The sequence below is a fragment of the Spodoptera frugiperda genome, chromosome 17 (genome assembly GCF_023101765.2).
Source record: "Spodoptera frugiperda isolate SF20-4 chromosome 17, AGI-APGP_CSIRO_Sfru_2.0, whole genome shotgun sequence".
In the NCBI taxonomy this organism is placed as follows: Eukaryota; Metazoa; Arthropoda; class Insecta; order Lepidoptera; family Noctuidae; genus Spodoptera; species Spodoptera frugiperda.
The window spans coordinates 2,100,801-2,119,449 of record NC_064228.1 but is presented as its reverse complement, the minus strand read 5'-3'; the positions used below and the strand labels follow the sequence as shown (position 1 = coordinate 2,119,449).

Sequence of the window (18,649 nt, the reverse complement as noted above, 5' to 3'; positions counted from 1 at the left end):
TTATACATTTTTTTTGCAATTAAGCCATGATTTAGTTAGAATATCAACTTTTAATACCGTCTCGAGCATAGCGCATAACGACCGACAATTAACGATTACAATATCAATTATTATTATTTTATACAAACAAAAGGAAACACGTGTAAAACTATGATTAAATAATAAAACCTAGTCTTTATTATTTTGCAAAAATAATGATTAAAAAAGAATAAAACTTATAATAAAATTGATCAAGGAAGCGAGTCTATATAAATATTCTATTTATACTGATATCCGTTCTTATCGTGTTGTTTAGCAATATAGTAATTGATTTACTTGATTTGTTTGTAAATCTTCCTCTACGGCAATTAATTGCTGTATATGGACATAGTCAGGTTTATATCTATCTCAAGTTCTAAGATAAATAGTTTGTTATATTTCCTACTAACTATATAATTACTACGGCGCAGTTTCACTCTTTGCTTGTCTTCTATTGATCGCAAATTCGTAATAAATGAACTATACAACACAAAAAATATTATTCAATTCGAAGCAAAGTAACTGAGAAAAGCAAACTTTTCAGCAGATTTTTTTTGTTTGGGGAAAATCATCCTATGTCTTCTTCCGCCTTAGGCGAGGCGAGAGGGAGTATCACCCCGTGGCTCCTGCTTTTCGAACCGGTAAGATTACCCGCTAGGCAGTCCGCAGCTCCGGATCAGCTGTAATGTTAATAACTATCTACAGACCTATAATTGATCTGGAAGACCTAAAAATATGGACTAGAACCCTAGAAACCATGTTCAAGAAAAAACTCTTCACCGATTTCAATTGTAATGTTAAATGACCATAATTAAAGCGAAAACAAGGACCTATTCAAAGGATTTGAATACAAAAAATGACTAATTTAATTTCGCCATTGACAAACCGCAGACACTCGTGGTGATTTTTAACTTCTTTGCCATTTAAGTAGCAGTCAAAATAGACATTGTTAACAAATGATAGTTTCAAGTTGAAACGGCTGCAACAATATAGATTTGGGACAAAACAAAAGACGAACTTTGGAGTTCTAACATAACAATAGAATCACATTGAGCGGTCAGCCTAGATACGATTACTGCTATAAAAAAAAATAATAAAGAATTTGACCAGTGTTAGACTAACTGGCTATTTTGAATTGGGTAGTATCCTCAGTCAAAAATAAATTATTACAACTTTTCAATACAATAAAATATTAAAAAATAATCACACTCTCATTCATAAATTTGATGAACTATTTAATTTTTGATTTTTTCTAGCTAAATTTCTAGAAATAAGTCTGCTATTTGACGTCAAAAACTTATGACGTCATAACTAACGCATTATTTCATACAAAGTTCATAGAAAATATCTTTTTTGACGTTTCGCAAAAAGTATTGAATTTGACTAGTAGGAAACTAGCCTATTGTCCTTTGTGGTATTTTAAGAATGTAATAAAGCTTATTACTATACACTAAGCACCATTCCAAATTCCGTGGCTATAAAGTCCACATTTCGAAAACCTTATTTTGACATAGGTACCTATAAATCTTAACACTTGAGTGTCCTAGCTGAAACAAGTACCCAGAAAATAACTATAGAAGACCTAGATGAACCAGGGATTAAAATAACTACAGAAAATAACCTTGGAACCCCTGAGTGAACTAGTAACTATGGTGTTCCACGGATCAAAAAATACCATTTAGCTGTTATCAGAATTCATAGAAAACATTTAAAGAATACATGAGTCATACATAATCCTGTAAAGTGAGTGAGATAATTTTTAAGAGCCGCACAGGATGTGCTTAATGAGTAGGTACAACTTTTGTCTATTGTCCACAATTAGCATGAAGCATGGTGTTTTGTAGGCAGGTAGACAGTTATTGCACCCAAACTGCACAGTTTTAAGAATTGGTTAACCTGTTTAAATCATTACTTCTTTTCCCTACAAATTGGTCAATTAGTTTAGTGGTGATTAGTTCACTATGATCTGATAAATGTGACAAGGAGTCCCTAGATCTAAGTCGCTTCCAACTTCTTACTAACAGAGACCAAACCGGTGCCGAACCCAGAAATACAGAACAGTCACACCATCTACTTCTTGTACGACAAAGTTACGTAAAAAAAACATACCTACCGGCCGAATTGAGAACCTCCTCCCTTTTGGGAAGTCGGTTAAAAACTAGCCGAGACCAGCTAACCTGTATCAAAACAGACAGAAGTACAGAAAATAATCCATCGACCACTTGTTACTTGGTTAAAGGAAATTCATTTGGAACTGTCGGAAAGTCATTTGGAACTCTTCTCGTATCAGAGATGTCCATAGGCGACACTGAATCGGTTACCATCAGATTCTTCTGTATCCTTAGTACGAGATTGCTTCGCGTTCAATGAAAACGAAACGAGAGTGCATTCGGCAATCTGATTGGTTGATTCTTTCGCGCTGGTCAATCAGTCAACGTTAATCAAACTCGTACTAAGGTCACTACCTGATTGGCCTCGATTTCATAAAAAAACAAAGTCAGAATTGCAAAACAACAAATCCTACCAAAGTCAAGAACCCTAGATCTGTTCCGTACGATTAACAGAATAATTATTATCTTCGCGGAGATAACGGTATCTCAGTAAACATTAACGAAACACACAGATACATGTTGTATTTACGTGACTTTTTATTATATGGCCGATGTTGTGTTGCCAACAAGGTTGAATCGCTTCCGCGTCTAATGTACGAGTAGGTACATTATACACATCTTCTGTGGCTTTTGATTTTGTATTAGCTATTTTGATTTTATTAGTTTTTTAATCGACTTCAAACATTGGAGGTTCTCAGTTTGACCTGTATGTATGTAGGTATGTTTGTGCGCGATTATCTCGCGTTTGGCTGAACCGATTTTGATGCGGTTTTCAGCATTGTATTTTTCAGACTTAGGAGGTTTTAGGGATATTACCTGACTTAAAAAATATGGGTTATCAGATAGATTTTTTTATAACTCAAGTAAAGAACAACCTTGCTTCTTTGGACAAGTCGAAGAGTTCGGAAGACCACTCCTAACCGACAGTTTAGCAAATTCCTAAGACATAAAAATCTGTCCACTCCTTTTTGTGTAAGTAAAGAATTAACTAACATAGTTTTATAGGTATATAGGTGAGCAGATTACATTTTAATTTGTTTTGAACATAAAACGAGATAGTATGTGCATTTCCAATAACAAGTCATTAAGTTACCGGTTCCTCTATCAATTGTTAATTGCATAAAACGAGTTGAAGAAAGAATACAACAACAAGATACCTTAGAATTGTGCTAAAGATGGCCACCGCAGTGGTTTTAGTGAGGTAAAAATCCAACACTCAATAGCCTTTCTCCCCAAAAAGCTAGGCGCCTTTTGAAGGTCCCCGTCATCATATGAAAATAATATCTTAGAATTAGTATGAGTGCTAAACTTACACGGTAATTCATCAACTTGTCCCACATGCGACATGCCCATTTAGGACGACTTGCAGAAAATCCTAATAAGTATTATTTTCACTCTGCAACTATAACTATACTTACCTATAGATCGACAATCACTCCAAAATTCCCCCAAATTCTAAAAAAAGTGCTTTGTTTTGTAGACATTTTGTCTAGTTGTTCCACGTGCTCAAAAAGGATTTTGAAAAATGCGGTTACCCGTAAAATGCCAGGTGTGAAGTGCAGATCACCCGTCAGCCCGTGTGCAATTGCTGATTTGAACATTTTCCATAGAAATACTAAGTACCTACCTTCTACATAATGACTTTTAAAAAGGTTGCTAAATTACCATTGCTTACGAAGATCGCACATTCCTTTTGTCTTTCCCAAAATAAAAAACAATAACCCACATCTTGAAATGGTTTATCAATTTTGAAATACAATAGAAATTGTTGAACCTTTCAAACTACTTAGGTGGCCAATATTTACCGTGATCTTCTTCGGAGTTCAACAAATATTTTGCTATACGAAATAACCGAATTGATTCAGCGGTTTTCGAGATTTGAGTTTAGCAAAAAACTTAATGATTCATTCAATGTATACCTATTGTATGACCGAATCTTGGAAATTGATACCAAGGTTTTAGCCTTGTGTAAATCAAAATCAAGATCAGTGTGTGTAAACAATGTGTTGTAATACTTTTACTTAAGGAATAAATGCATTGTAAGCGTTCATATGCCACGGTAACCACTTATCAGGTGGGCCGTGTGCTTTCTTACCACCGTCAAAAAACTTTGGAAAAAAATGCCAACAAGTTCTTCCTATGTCCGGTACTCCGGCGATACATGTTTAGGAGAAATTATCTATTTTTCTATGTTACCTATTTATCTATTAATTGCATATAGTTTCAAACCTAGTAACAACAATATTTACTTACCTTATCTCTTAAACTGCCTATCGAACATAAATCTAGACACACGGCAGTGTGTCCGCCAAGTTCGAGCAAAAAAACCGACACACCGGCCGTGGGTTATATTACACGAACCATTTCGGGCCAAGTTTGACCCACCTATAACTCAAAATCTATTTTATCTACGCATATGAAATTTCTAGTATCTATCGAGATCTACTTACTTATCTAAAATACAAAATTTCATTAATGTACCTATTGTAGATCTTGAGATATTGACGTCAGAAAATCGCTATTTTTACTATACACTCACTGACTGACTCACTCACTCATCAAAAACCTAGACCACTTCCAATAGTCGTATTGACTTGAAATTTGGCATGGAGGTAGGTCTTTAGGTCAAGGTAAAGGAAAAAATCTGAAAATGGCCAAGTGTGAGTCGGTTTTAAAAATAATGAAGGTGTAAATTCATACCCCTAAGGAACTAAAACAAAAAAATTATCTATATCTTCCAATGGTCGTATTCGACCTAAAATTCGTTACGAAGGTTTGTATTTAGTCAAAGTAAAGTAAAATAAGAAAAAAATAAACCTTACAAAAATAAATGAAATCCCACCCAAAACATAAATGTGAAAGGATGCCAAGTTCGATAATATTGGAATGCTTCGCCTATAAAAGAAGTGAGATCTAAATAAGTACCAAGTTCCATACACAGACCTCAGTTAAAAATGATATAACTTGGCAAGTTTTAATAGAAAATTATATACTTGACTCATTGCGTTTAGTAGTTACCAAAGTGTGTGAAAACTTGCCAACTTGTTATATCATTTTTAACTGAGGTCTGTGTATGGAACTTGGTACTTATTTAGATCTCACTTCTTTTATAGGCGAAGCATTCCAATATTATCGAACTTGGCATCCTTTCACATTTATGTTTTGGGTGGGATCTTTATAACAATAACAGTTTAAACCTTTGTCTTAAACAAGTACCTACCAAGGTAAATCCTATATTGTTTAGGAGACCTTTCAGAGTATTTGGAACTTCATTCGCAAAATGATTTCGTGTTTTTTTTTAAACAACACGCGCCGATCTACCTGTGTGGCATTTAATCCTAATGATTTCGCAAAATAGTAACAAACTTTTGTCTATTTCTTTTAAAGGGCTTGTTGATATTTTTTTAAATTGCCAATAACAGAATATAAAACGTGAAAAGTAATTTGTACTGTCTGATTCTTTTGTGACTGTAATTATTTATCAATTAGCGCACTGATACAATCGTAATTAGGCCGGTAGTGACCAAAATAAAGAAAACAGAAGCAGAAGATGCCATTTTTAATAATAAAAACATAAAGGTCGCTACCAATTTGACCCTATTAAATTAATATTTATTTACTTTTCAATATTATAGGTACTTAGTCAGGAATAAATAAATTATACAAATTATGTATTGTTAAAGAGAAATAATTTCTCAATCCATGTTTTCAACCACTTCACGGCCACTCTGCACCGAACCAAAGAAAGAGAAGCGAATATCTTCTATACTACTCCAACATTTGTCATCTCACTCTACAGCAATAGCGGTGTCCCTCTTTGTTTACGTCCATGAAACGCCGACTCGTGTAGTACATGTTTGATTTAAAGATCATCTAAGTTTTTGAAATGTAATTTACTTGCAGATTATAATAATTTTAAATTAAAATATAAATTGCTAAATCGTTTCATAGTACCTAATATAGCTGAAAAAGTCTCAGGAAGACCATTATAAAATATCGATTATACGAGTTGTCTGCACGTTTTGCATGCACTATGTGGCCTCGTATCGTAAATGGTGGGGGGAGCGCACCGCTCGCACACCGTCGCACGGTTTCTATTTTGCGTTTCTATTCTCGAATTCAGTTACTTTAGCGCGCTGAGTGAGTCCGTATCTCATTCGCGCGTGCATTTTATAATTTATTTATATAGTGTACATAGAAATTTTGTAAAAAGGGACGGTTTTTTCGTAGTGCTAGTGAATTATAACAAATTATCGAACTGTTGTAGTGTGCAATGAACTGTGCTGACAGTGTAGTGAAAATTTTATACGAGTAACAGTAGTACCTGGATTGTTTTGGATTGATAACCCCGTGTAATTTGGACGACAAAGAGGCTGTGATTTTGATACAATGAGATAAAATTAACGAAAAAAAGGGAATATACAAAACGAAATTATTTGACGTTTCAATAGTGTGAAATCAGTCACAAGTGAAATTCATATCGACCAATCACGTTGACATATCGGTGTGCGAAGCAAGCATATTGTGGGGTGGTTTCGGATTCGGTCGGGTTATAGCATATTGCAGCGCCATCTGCGACAGAGCACCGCGTGAAGTTGCCGCGGGTGGAACTACTCGCGAAATGCTTTACGTGTCGTTTGTACTTTCGCTGAAAGTTGAAGGAATAGTTGCAATATAATTTATAATCGTTTTCATAACCGATTGCGGTCGGCGGCGCCCTCGGGACTGGATCATTTTGCGCGTCTCAACGCGTTAGTTCGTGGAAAAACTTATGAGGATCTGAAGTGGTGGAGTCTACATGGTTTTGGTCAACGGCTGAGCCATGGCCACCGCCACCGCCGAGATGAGCTTGCCTGACAAGAAGCCTGAGCACGAGTCGGGTTACTACGAGGGCAGCGATCAGGAGGGCAGTATGGAGTGCGGGTGCCCGTCGCCGGTCAGTTCACGGAACTCTTCGCACTCGACCAAGCTGAAGCGGCGCCACAGCGCGCAGAAGCACAAGAAGGTGCCTCCAAAGAAGGCCAGGACCGAGCCCCCTGTGAATGGCTGCAGTTTAAATATCAATGGACATATTGACAAGAGTGTGGAAATAGTGGAGTGTTCGAGTACTAGTGTGTCGTCAGTGAAGGACTATAAGAAGCCCGAGGAGCTCATGCCGGTGCCCGGGCCCAGCTCCAAGAGGAGCAGCTCCGTGGAGCTCATTGGAGGCACAGTGCCTGCTCCTGCTCGGGACTCAGTTGATTGGAATTTGGTTGATGCTAGTAAAATTAGAAAAAGATGCAAAGGTAAGCCTTACAATGTATTTTGGATAGTATTTACTGTCTCTGGGTGTCCAAATAGGCTGAACCTGAAATTAGGTCATACCCAGGACAGCAGCAGTTTCTTTGTCACCACTTTTAGCAACTGTTACAAATTGTTTTCTCCATAAAATTGATTTTAAACTTAATAACTTAGGTACATCAAGTTTACTGACTTGAATAAAATTATCTAAAAAAATCTCAATATACATTTAGTAGTAAGTTATTCCTAGGTGTTATGAAATATGTGCTTTCTAAGATATCTAGTTGTTGTATGCTAGAATTCCATATTTCACCATAATTCATTATAAGTCCTGTGCAATAATTTTCATTACATTAGGAAATCACAATAAAATTAAATTTAATAAAAATAATATTTATACTCAATAAACACAATAAAATAGATACCTACATGTTTTTAAACAATTTAATCAAAATGATTCATCTTTAGCACAATCTATTTAATAATTTTATCAAAATGTCTATTTGATAACAAAAATAAACTTATTTTAGATGTTGATATTATTCAAATATAACAACAATGTAATAAATGTCATTATTACAAAATCTAAAACATGGGAAGGTAGTAAACATAATATAAACTTATTTCATAATACATTTTCCCTATTTTTTTTAAATATGGTGTTAGAAGATGATAAAATAATCTAATATAGAACAATATACAGGAAGAATTTCAATAAAAAATGCTATTAAACAATATTTCCTCTTTATATAACATAACTGTTAATTGTGAAACAGTATATTAGCTGTTATGTAATATTCATAAGGTTTTACATGCTACAAAGGTTGAAGTAGTAGTATTGTAATTGATTTCAATGTCATATGTCCACTTACCACTTATCAGTAACTAGCCATGACTTTAAAATTAAAATATTAAAATAATAGAAAAGCAGCCTAATTTCTTGCTGGTAATAATGAAAATTATCACATAGATATTCTTAAAACATAGTTATTAATATTGCATTAGCTATAACACTTACTGGTTTTACATTAACTGATTAAAAGTTTTTTTCATAATGTTGTTATTATTTTTACTTAGGTATTTAACATTTTGCTACTTTAGTGAATAATGCCATAGGCTTCTTACTAAAGAACCTTTAGGTGATGCAGTGAGAATGTTATTTCTTTGGGCTTGTTTCCTAATCACCATTATCATCAGCCACAGCAGACTTCCACTGCTGAAAATAGGCCTCTCCCAATTATTTTCATTTAGGTTATTGTAATATTGACAGATTTTTCCTATCTACCCTTCTATAGTAAAATAATCTATGTTCAAACTGATAAAATTGGTAAAAACCTAAAACCCATTAAAAATATAGATATTCAACAAGTAATCTACATTTAAAAGTAGGTTAATACATAATAATGTCATTACTTGATCCCAATACCTTAATTACCTAAATATTTTATTATACTGACCTTCACACCTTCAAGAAAAGAGTGTATTCATTTGATTGCTTACCATCAGGTGATCCGTCTGCTTCTTTGCCACCTATTACACAAAAAAAAAAAAATTAAAAAACAATTATGTCTCTGTCTATGCCTACTTGAAACATAAGCAAGTTATGTAATGAAACTAGTTAACAGAAAGGAAGGAAAATGAACTAATGTTTTCAGTTTTCAAAAGGTGTTTATTATTTTCATGTATTTTTCACCAAAACATTTGTGTTTAATATTTTGAATATTCAATTCAGTCTAAACAAAACAAACCAAAGAATCAGCCTGATATTTAGGAAAATTAGTATTTCTTTACCATCTCTTCATAATTTTATTAATCTGCGTATCTCATAATCTCATATTAATCCGCTAGAATAATCATTGCTAAACCTTAATCCACTCTTAACACAACTGCATTAAGTTTAGTTTGTTCTAACAACAAGAATCCATCCCACATTTCAAACATCTATTTGCAGCATTCTATTTTGATAGAACGGATCTAAAAATAATATCTGGTCTAGATTCTAATCTGTAGTTCAAAGTGAAAGTATCTTAAACTTGGTGAAAGTTGTATGAATTCACTTGTTGAGATTCTTTGGTAACATTTTAAAAATTTATTTTGGGTTTTTTTTAAATTTAAAAATAATTACTATACAAATATTCTATTCTGTGTGAGGTTGTTGTCATGATATGAAATACTTGACTATCAAAAACATATGTTGATAAAAAAAAATTCGCTATCCATTTCAGAATTATCAAATCTAGAAATAACCAGTTAATAATTAAATAATCTTTTATCAAATTTTAAAATTTTGTCATAAAATGCGTTTAGCAAGGTCGCTTCCTATCTACCAATATGGAAGTCATTGGGGGAGGCTTAAGTTCTGTAAAGGATGTCTCTGATTGATATGATGATGATACTCTTAAAATCCATGTACATCATTAAATAAGTAATATAGTTTTTTATTAAAAAAACTACATGATTATGACAATAGTTTGACAGGTCTATAATTGTTACAAGGCTCGACACAAACCACAATAATAATAGTTTCTTATCATAATTGGTGTCCCAAGTCCGATCGGCCATTTAATTTTAGCTTGGTTAGACATTCTAATAGAAATATGATAATCTAATAGAAATCCTTATTTAATTTATATTAAATAAATTAAATAAGGAGTTTGTATAATGTTTGACTATTGTTATCTTTCTTCTATGTTGTTTCTCCAAATGGAGAAACAAATAGTCACAATACTTTTTACAAGCGTTTATTTAGTTTCACCTGTCCCGGTTTCAGTGAATATTGTTCTATAACTGTAAATCTAAATGCAAATGGTTATTATATCTTCACAGTTATTATTTCTTCTTAAAAAAATTGTCCTTTGTTGGTTGATTACTTGATTAATCATTACAAATGGCATGTTCCTATGTTTTCAAGGACTTATTATCTTGAAGCATCATATTACATGATACTGTTCAGTAGACACAGTATGTGACAGATATGACAGTGTTCTTAAGAATTTTTTAATGTTTCATATTAAAATATGTTATAAGTTTTGATGTGACACGGTTCTTGCAAAGAATTTTTATAAGTTTCGTAGTAAAACTGAATTTTCTGAGGCATAAACAAGAATTTCTACTACTCTAAGGGCTGATTTTTTCAATGCAACATGACTTTATCAGTGGAATAATTTTGAATTTTTGACATTTTTTCCATACAAAAATTCAGACGTTAACTTTATTCTATGAATAAATGTTATTCGTTCATTGAAATATCGGTCCTAATTGTAATAATATTAACAGCAAAAACAAACAAAATTAATTTCATATACAATAATAGCTAGTTACTAATTTAAATATGTCTGCACACTGCCAGTCAGTCCCATGTGTGAAGTGCACATTTTTAAATGGTCAACTGACTATAAAAACTGTCTGTGTATTGCATAACCCTATATATTAGACCTTGACAGCTATAACTCTATTTTTATTAGGTATAACAAGTTAATAGTCGCATCTGGTTCCTATAATTTTTTTCCCATGAATTTGTGTCATTATTGCATAAATGCGGTAATTTTCTACTACAATATTATAACTGGTTATTTATGCTGTTAGGGACTTCCCAGGTTAAAAATTTATACAATGTTTTCTTTGTTATTGTCATTCTAGGAAGTAATGATATTTTTTATATTATGGTGACCGATATAATTGTTTATCTCTTACATTGTACTTCCCTAAATATTAGTGTTACTTAGTAGATAAACATGGTATCTTTAGAACAAACAGTTTGAAATTATAACAGTTTAAGAACCCCATTGTTTTCAATTTCATGGGTTATCTAGATGTTAATTTAGGCTCACGTTATCAACAAACCTTGGGCCCGTGCCTCATATTGCCGTGTAGTAACAGCACATTAAAACAAACCGACTTGTTCTACTTTCAATCAACATATTTCTGTACATATTTGTAAAAATATAAGTTGAGTAATTATGTTTTTTAATATGCGCACGAATCACCTTCAGCCGCCAACGAGAAATGTCAGTGGTTAGGTAACTAGCGACCTTTGAGAAATATGAATTTAGTAAATATTAGGTCGACGCACCATTGACTTTGTCGTACTCTGTGCAGTCTAAAGGATGTTTAGTTTACGTACGTAACTGCACAAGTACCTATAGGTGGACTATAGTCTCGAAACAGGTGGCCGGCAACCACTTGTGCGTCGCGTCGCGGAGTAAAGACTATTCATTTGATCTCGAGTGATTGGATAAGTATCGGATGATGACGTATCGATTTTTGGGGTTGTTGACTTTATTTGACTTATTTCAAAGCCAATTTATGCACGAAAATATGTTAATTTTGCAAAAATATCACAACTTGCAGATTTCTTGCATTATACCAATTACAAGTAGTTTTATAAAAACCAAAAATATGTTAAGATTGACGTGATAATTTCCGATACTTACACTCAGTTTAAGAGAGAATGCATAAAATTATACTCCATATTGTAAATAGATTACTACTGTGCAGTTTGCACTACCAATGTCACAGATTAAATAATTACAGCTGGATGTCAATGAACCTTTGACTTTGTTGAGCGAAAACATTGTGTCTATACAGTTGTTTATCGCCAATTCTTATGTAAATCATTATCATAATACTTCAAACAGAAGTGATAAGAAACGCTGTTGTTTTAATTTCGTTCTTTCGGTGGAAATGTACTCGGAAAATTCTATTTTAACTGCGTCATTCGGAGTTTTGTTGACCAATAAACTTTATATGGATTAGTGTTTAAGTATACTAGACAAAATCTTGATGGAGAATTTAACCAACCGACCGAGAAAGTACGCAAGTGCTCGATACTCTTCAGAAAAACCCATTAGTAGCATTGCCAAATCGTTACTTCGGTTCTGGCTCATAAAACTCATAGTAATGAAGGCCTAGCCTTGACATAATCCCCTAATCGCCCTTTTTACCGTTTATACAAGAAAAGAAAATGCGTTAATTCCTTGTATGTAGGCCTTTTTTCAAATGAATTGAGGTTAACACTGAGTTTCGGCTGAATATCAGTAATTAATTTGGGGTAACAGGTCTGCCCTCCACCACAAAAGCTAGGTGACCTAGATGACTAAGTCAAAAAGGGCATCAATAAATTGAATACCTTCATTGATGTGCGCCATTTCAATTACCACCGACGCTTTTCCTACCGTCCATTTTAACACGACAGCTATAACTATTTCGAAAATTAAACTTACTTCTCATTCCAAAACCTTAACAATAACACACACATCTGAGAATTTTCTTGCAACACAAGTAAGAACGGATTCGTAAGCCACAAAATGATGGATTCAAAGCAGATCTGCTGAGGTAAAAGTGAAAAGTTGTGACGATGCGAAGGCATGTCGCTTAATGTACCTTTATAACGGAACACGTGTACTGAACAGTTATGACTGGTTATAGTGAGAATTTTGTTTATTTTTTTTAAAGATTTTGAAAGATGGTCAAAGATGATCGTTAATTGGAGATGGTTGTTTGTTGTGGAAAGTGATGAGTTTTTGATATTGAATTTGATGGGCTTTTACCTCAATCATATATTTTGGGTCAATAATTGTGGTTCAGTTCAAAAGATTTGGGTCTCTGAACATTGCTAACAAGGTTTTACGTTACATTTCCGAATAAACTGTCGATTTTATGACGTAATAAGATGTGTAAAGACATGAAATATTAATTTAAATGTTATTTTTGTTTCAGTTAATCTCAATGGCGCTGCCAAAGTGGACATTTCTCACTTTGATTTGCTCAAAGTACTTGGCACTGGCGGTAAGTTGCGTTATATTCCTTATTTTAAGTTAATTAAAGGTTAATATTACTTGTGCTTGCAGCACGATGTAATTTAACGTGGAAATGTTGTGTTATTGGTTGTTTAATCAACAATAGTGATAGATAAATTGACTGCTTAGGTTATATGTTAAAACATATTATTTTATTTAGAAGTAGAATATGGTTTAATCCTAATTCTTATGTTATGGTCTTATGGACTAACTACTTCAACACACTTTGAAGCAATAGCTTCAACCAATGTGTAAATAGTACGTAATGCTCGTATCCGTATTTCATTCGTTTGAAACGGATAACATTCGTTATTCCAATTAACGCGTAGATTAATTTCTAAATCCAGTATTATTATTTTAACAAAATATACTACTTTATACATTTTGTATTAAAGAATAAATACCCGTATAAAGTAAGAATAAATTATCGCATACCTAGTAAAGCATGTATGTACAGCTTACAACGGCACAATAGCAGATGCAATATTAAAACAATTAACCAATCATCACCCCGTGAATAGCCGGTCATTCACCCCGAGCATGGTGCACTCATGCCGTGTTACCAGGAGCTCAAGAATGTAGATGTAGCGGTAAACGAACGAATTTTAGCAGAGACCGTAATAAAAATAGTTTTTATTTATAAGCTGCAGCGTGCAAAGTTATCTTGGACTCAAGTGCTAAAAATAAAACGTGCATTTTTTTTCTATGGCACTCGGATATAGAATATTATTGTATTATCTTTGGCACTTGACAATGTCGCGGTATTTTTCAAAAAAAAAGCTATTAACATACATAGAAAAAAAACATACCGGCCGAATTGAGAACCTCCTCCTTTTTTGGGAAGTCGGTTAAAATCAGTTTTTCTTCTTCTAAAAGCAAAATGTTAATGCCCTATTACACAAAACGCCCTCAAAATTAACCTTTAAAAGTCTACTTGGCTCGTAAAAAGTGTTGTCCTTTACAATTCTCATAGCGTTTCCTGAACTAAAACCTGTTGTTAAAGCGTTTCCTGTTTATATCAATTCACTTTTTTTGAAGTAAAAATAAAGGGCAATGACTTCGTGCAATGATAAATTACATAAAGTTGCCGGTACCGGTGTTGCAATGACAATATCCGACCTCTTTTCAACTCCTTTTACGGAGTTTTTGGCTGACTTGTATTAAGATCATTTTGTTGCTAAGGCTGTCTTTATCGTAAAAGGTATCAGGACTTATCTGGTTTTATAAATGGGTTCAGATTTTGTCGAATAAGACATCTAGGGCTTCGATTTAATACTCAATTCCAAAGGTCTGAATTTGTCTTTGTAGGTGGTTATCGGTTCCCCTTTTTATTATATATTTATTGGAGAAAAAATATTCAAATGTTGAGGCTTTTTCATTTTGAATTCTAACCCAAAGTAAGATTTGATACCATTCGCAATATTCCGAGGTCGTTTTTCGTTACATAAGAAGAAGTAAAACGATATAATAACGTATCCTGGCTTCGGTTATTCTGTCCCGGTAAATTGTGTCGTAATCGTAAAACATGGGGTCTACGCGAACCAACTGCCGTATAATAGCCATAATATTTCGATAATATGAACCCTTTCTCACTTTACGACTTACCTGATAAGTAGCTGACATTTTATCCCCTTTTTTCCTTGTTAAACCATATTTTGTGGGTGATAACAATACCTAGATTCGAGTTACCAAATCGCTCTCCAACATAGGTCATTTCAAGGTCTAAAATTTACTTTTTGCTGGTCCAAAGCAATTGTTTCATACGCAATTGAGACTTGATAATAATTCATGAGCGGTATAAACTACATATAAACATTCCGAACGAACATAAGCGCACGAAACGTCATGAGTCATCAAAACTTCTTGTTTTAACCTCCATACAAACTGATAAACACCTGCATGCAACCTTTTTGCACAAAAACTTGCCTCTATGGTTGTAAAATTCGAAAAAAGAAGTAGTAGTACGACTTAGATTTCCGCAAGTATCGATGCGTTTCCATGCACTCGCTATGCAACCGTTAGGTAACATCACTATTCTGTATAATTGTGCGTTGTTTACTATTAGGTTTTACAGTGCAATGGACACCCTAGAGTGTTACGTTTCCTGTTACACTGCCGCTTGTAAGTTTTTTAAGTAACTGTTCATTGCAGCATGGTTAATATTTTTTTTAATCATTACACGTTAGTTAGATCTATTTCGTAATCGATGGTCGGTATTAGGTTGGTTTACATTTAAAACTTTGTGTATTTTCCTGACAAAAATGTGTCTCTAGCTCAGTTCACAAAATGAAACTTCTCTATTTTAAGGTTTCAAAACCTACACGTGTCGTATATTTCCAGTATGTACGATGATTTATTCCTAGTAGTCTGATTATATAGAGTTTCCGACCACTGATTGGTTTCTTCCTCACAATGAGATCGGTCAATGCAAGTTATTATACCAGGAACTCTAACGGCTGTTAATTGAATTTGAATTTTGTTGCCAAACTATTGTCGTTCATATTCGCTTGAAATTGTTTTTGCTAGATAGCGTTGTGTTAAGTTTATAAATGTAGGAACTATCTAGTTTTGTAATATAAAACCTTCTTACGTTGTTATAGGGTCTAAAACAGAAAGTAGGAAAGATATCATTCAGCAACTCTCAAAACACAATTTTGCCATATAAAATGACCTACATCCCCATTTTTTTAGGTTATATTTAGTACAATTCTTTAACAAATGGTATAGTTAGTTTTATCCGATAGACGGGAGATGTCCCCGACACAAATGCGCTTACAAGGACCCAGTAAACGTGACTGCGAACATGTTTCAGAGACACACGTGTCCGTTTTAACTGCTTTCGACATGTTCTGGCTTGGATATAAGCTGTGATTATAACCCATAATGCCTTTTTGGTCTAGTTTTTGAGGCTACAGTGTAGGTTTTATATGTATGTAAGAGATTTTGAGAGAGTGTTGAAAGTTAGAAGGTAACGTTAGGTGCTTTTTGGTCTATTTTTAAATTAAGGTTTAGGTTTAAGTATGTATGTAAGAGAAGGTGCTTTTATAGGCTTTATCTGGCATAGTTTAGATTACATTTTTTTGTTGGATTTTGCCAAATAGTAAGTTTGGAATGTTACATAGAGCGAATACTATGTCTTTTACATTATATTTCAAGATTCCTATTCTAATTGATATTACTGCGTTTGCATTAACTCTATGACCTTTTAATTGAGAAAACTAGCAAATTATGCACTTTTATATTTTCCCAAGACAAATGGTAGCGGTCAACGTGACCCAAGCCATGTTTTTCAAGTGCACGTGCATACCTCCAGTGCCTCTTTCGACACCATTGAAAGTCGGACACTCGGGTACACTTTGAGATTCATTTTTTATTATTGCATTCTTCAATATGGCTATGGGAATGGTATGTGGAGTTAGGGGATATTGAAATTGATCCAATTTCTACGTAGTGTATTCTTTTGTACCTGTAATGACTAGCAATTTTTGCAATAGTATCTTCCTAGACTTGGCAATGAAGTAGCAATTGGGCTGCAAGCTTTAAATTCGAGGCTAAATAAATTTATAATGAATGCACGACAACCCAAAAAAAGAGTCTTTTTTCCTGTATCAATCAACATGAGATTTTTTGTTATTTCGATTCTCAGAAACTAACAAGCACGTGTTTTACCCTATAGATAAAGTATATTAAATATTTCAATAAAAACAAACTTATTCTATGAATTTTAAATGTCAGCTCGCACTAGGGCTGTGTCAACACAGATAATTATGTGGTTTCGTATCGTTAAATCGATATTTTTTTACAAAATACCGCTTGTAACCACATCCCTAGTGGCCGATAAGTTTCAAAATGGTGTCGGGCGCCATGTTTAGTTGTTATTGCAATGATTAGTTTATCTATAAACAAATATTGTGTGTTTGTAACTATAATAATATTTAACAGATGTATTTAAGGGCCCAGACCTTTTAATTTAATGAGTTTGCTTTGTAAGCAAACTCTGTTTTTATTTTACGTATTTGTTTACTAACAAAAAACCTATAATTTACTATTAACGTGAACATGAAACATTTTTTCTACACGTTTAAAAGTACTAGTGGCAAGTGGCATTTAAAAAAATAATGGCTATTTTCATTGTTAATTTTATACTCATATGTAGATAAGGAGTTGCATAACAAATGTAGGTGCATAATGTGCATGTATACTGTACTACATACTACATGTAATATTTGTGACATTTTTTCCTAGTCGTGCGTTGTTTTTGAGCATGAAGCAAGTATGAAGAGGAGATGTCATTACTGAATTTCCCTTTATCATAATGCGTAGCACTTAAAGGGGAGAGCAGGACAAACCACGCCCTCTCTATTTTCCAACATGCAGTCTCCTACTACAAACATGTTGCCTATTGTCCACATTTTAATGTGCTTCTGTCTGAGCGTTTATAACATATCTACAGCTTTTTACTTATAATAACATTGACCAGGGCCCATTTGTTTTGTCACAGTGCACAATCACATTATGCCATCTCTTAGTACTTGTTTCATGTTCTTAGGTAACATTTTTTAAAATGGCCGATTTGAAAGTTACTGGTAGAGGTCTACGTTCAGCATTAGATGTCTTGTGGCTTGCATCTTCTTAATGGAGATTTAAACATTGATAAAATCCATCTCATCTCCTAAGATTGGCATGGAAACAGGTCTTGCAGTCTAGTGTAGTGTGTAGATAATCCAGGCTAAGTTAATACCGAGGTTGAATACCCAACTGACGTTCTTACTACGTCATTACTCCTGTGACGTCACACACAACCTATTTGCATGTTAGAATACACGTAAAGACGCAAGCTCATTAGATTTTTAACTTTATTCCGTTTAGTTTAAGTTCAAATTCGTATTGATAATCTTTGTTGTTCTATTTGTTTTGCAGTTCTTGTACCGAAGATACAAGATACCTAGTTGTAAGCTTCGTGTATTCAGAATTGTATCGTGAATCATTTTGTAATGAGTCATAGTGTTCATGATACGCAATGATATCGGTTTTCAACGTATGTCTCGTGAGTGTTCTGTTGACTTGTATTAAGGATGATTATCCTATCAAAATGGTGGAAGAAACAGGAAATATGTAGATTTATTTAGCACATTCCAGAAGCTAAATAGAAGATAGAAGCTCTCAGGACGTATTTCTTCTTCAATCCTAACCAGATACACATTTCTATAACAAGTTCTTTTAGATAAATACCATGTCTATTGCCATGTGTGTAAAAACAAACGTTAAACCAATAGTAGTAAAGTAAACATCCCCGTAATCTTACCTAATCTCAAAAGGTGACTACAGACGTAATAACAAAAGTCTATTATCTACAATCAGTCATTTCATTACAGAACCAAGCTCTCTACGTCATCGCTGTGACAGTAAAAAATATCCTACGCAGGTTTATGTAATACATAA

At 33.7% G+C, this 18,649-nt stretch overlaps 1 protein-coding gene and 1 long non-coding RNA gene across 3 annotated transcripts in view; one reads left to right on the top strand and one right to left on the bottom strand.

Moving 5' to 3' along the window:
* The window catches only part of LOC118276808 (ribosomal protein S6 kinase alpha-5-like), a 95,501-nt gene that overhangs the window by 4,632 nt on the left and 72,220 nt on the right, over positions 1-18,649 (top strand). The window contains exons 1-2 of one of the 2 annotated variants that reach the window (XM_050699682.1): positions 6,187-7,414; positions 13,128-13,196. In XM_050699682.1, coding sequence (XP_050555639.1) covers positions 6,952-7,414; positions 13,128-13,196 — 532 coding nt within the window. In that variant the 5' untranslated portion in view covers positions 6,187-6,951. Of the gene's footprint in view, positions 1-6,186; positions 7,415-13,127; positions 13,197-18,649 lie in introns of those variants that run through there. The other variant, XM_050699681.1, reaches the window with a different exon arrangement.
* LOC118268738 (uncharacterized) overlaps positions 1-18,649 on the bottom strand; it is a 242,283-nt gene that overhangs the window by 156,016 nt on the left and 67,618 nt on the right. The gene's annotated exons all lie outside the window — the stretch shown is intronic.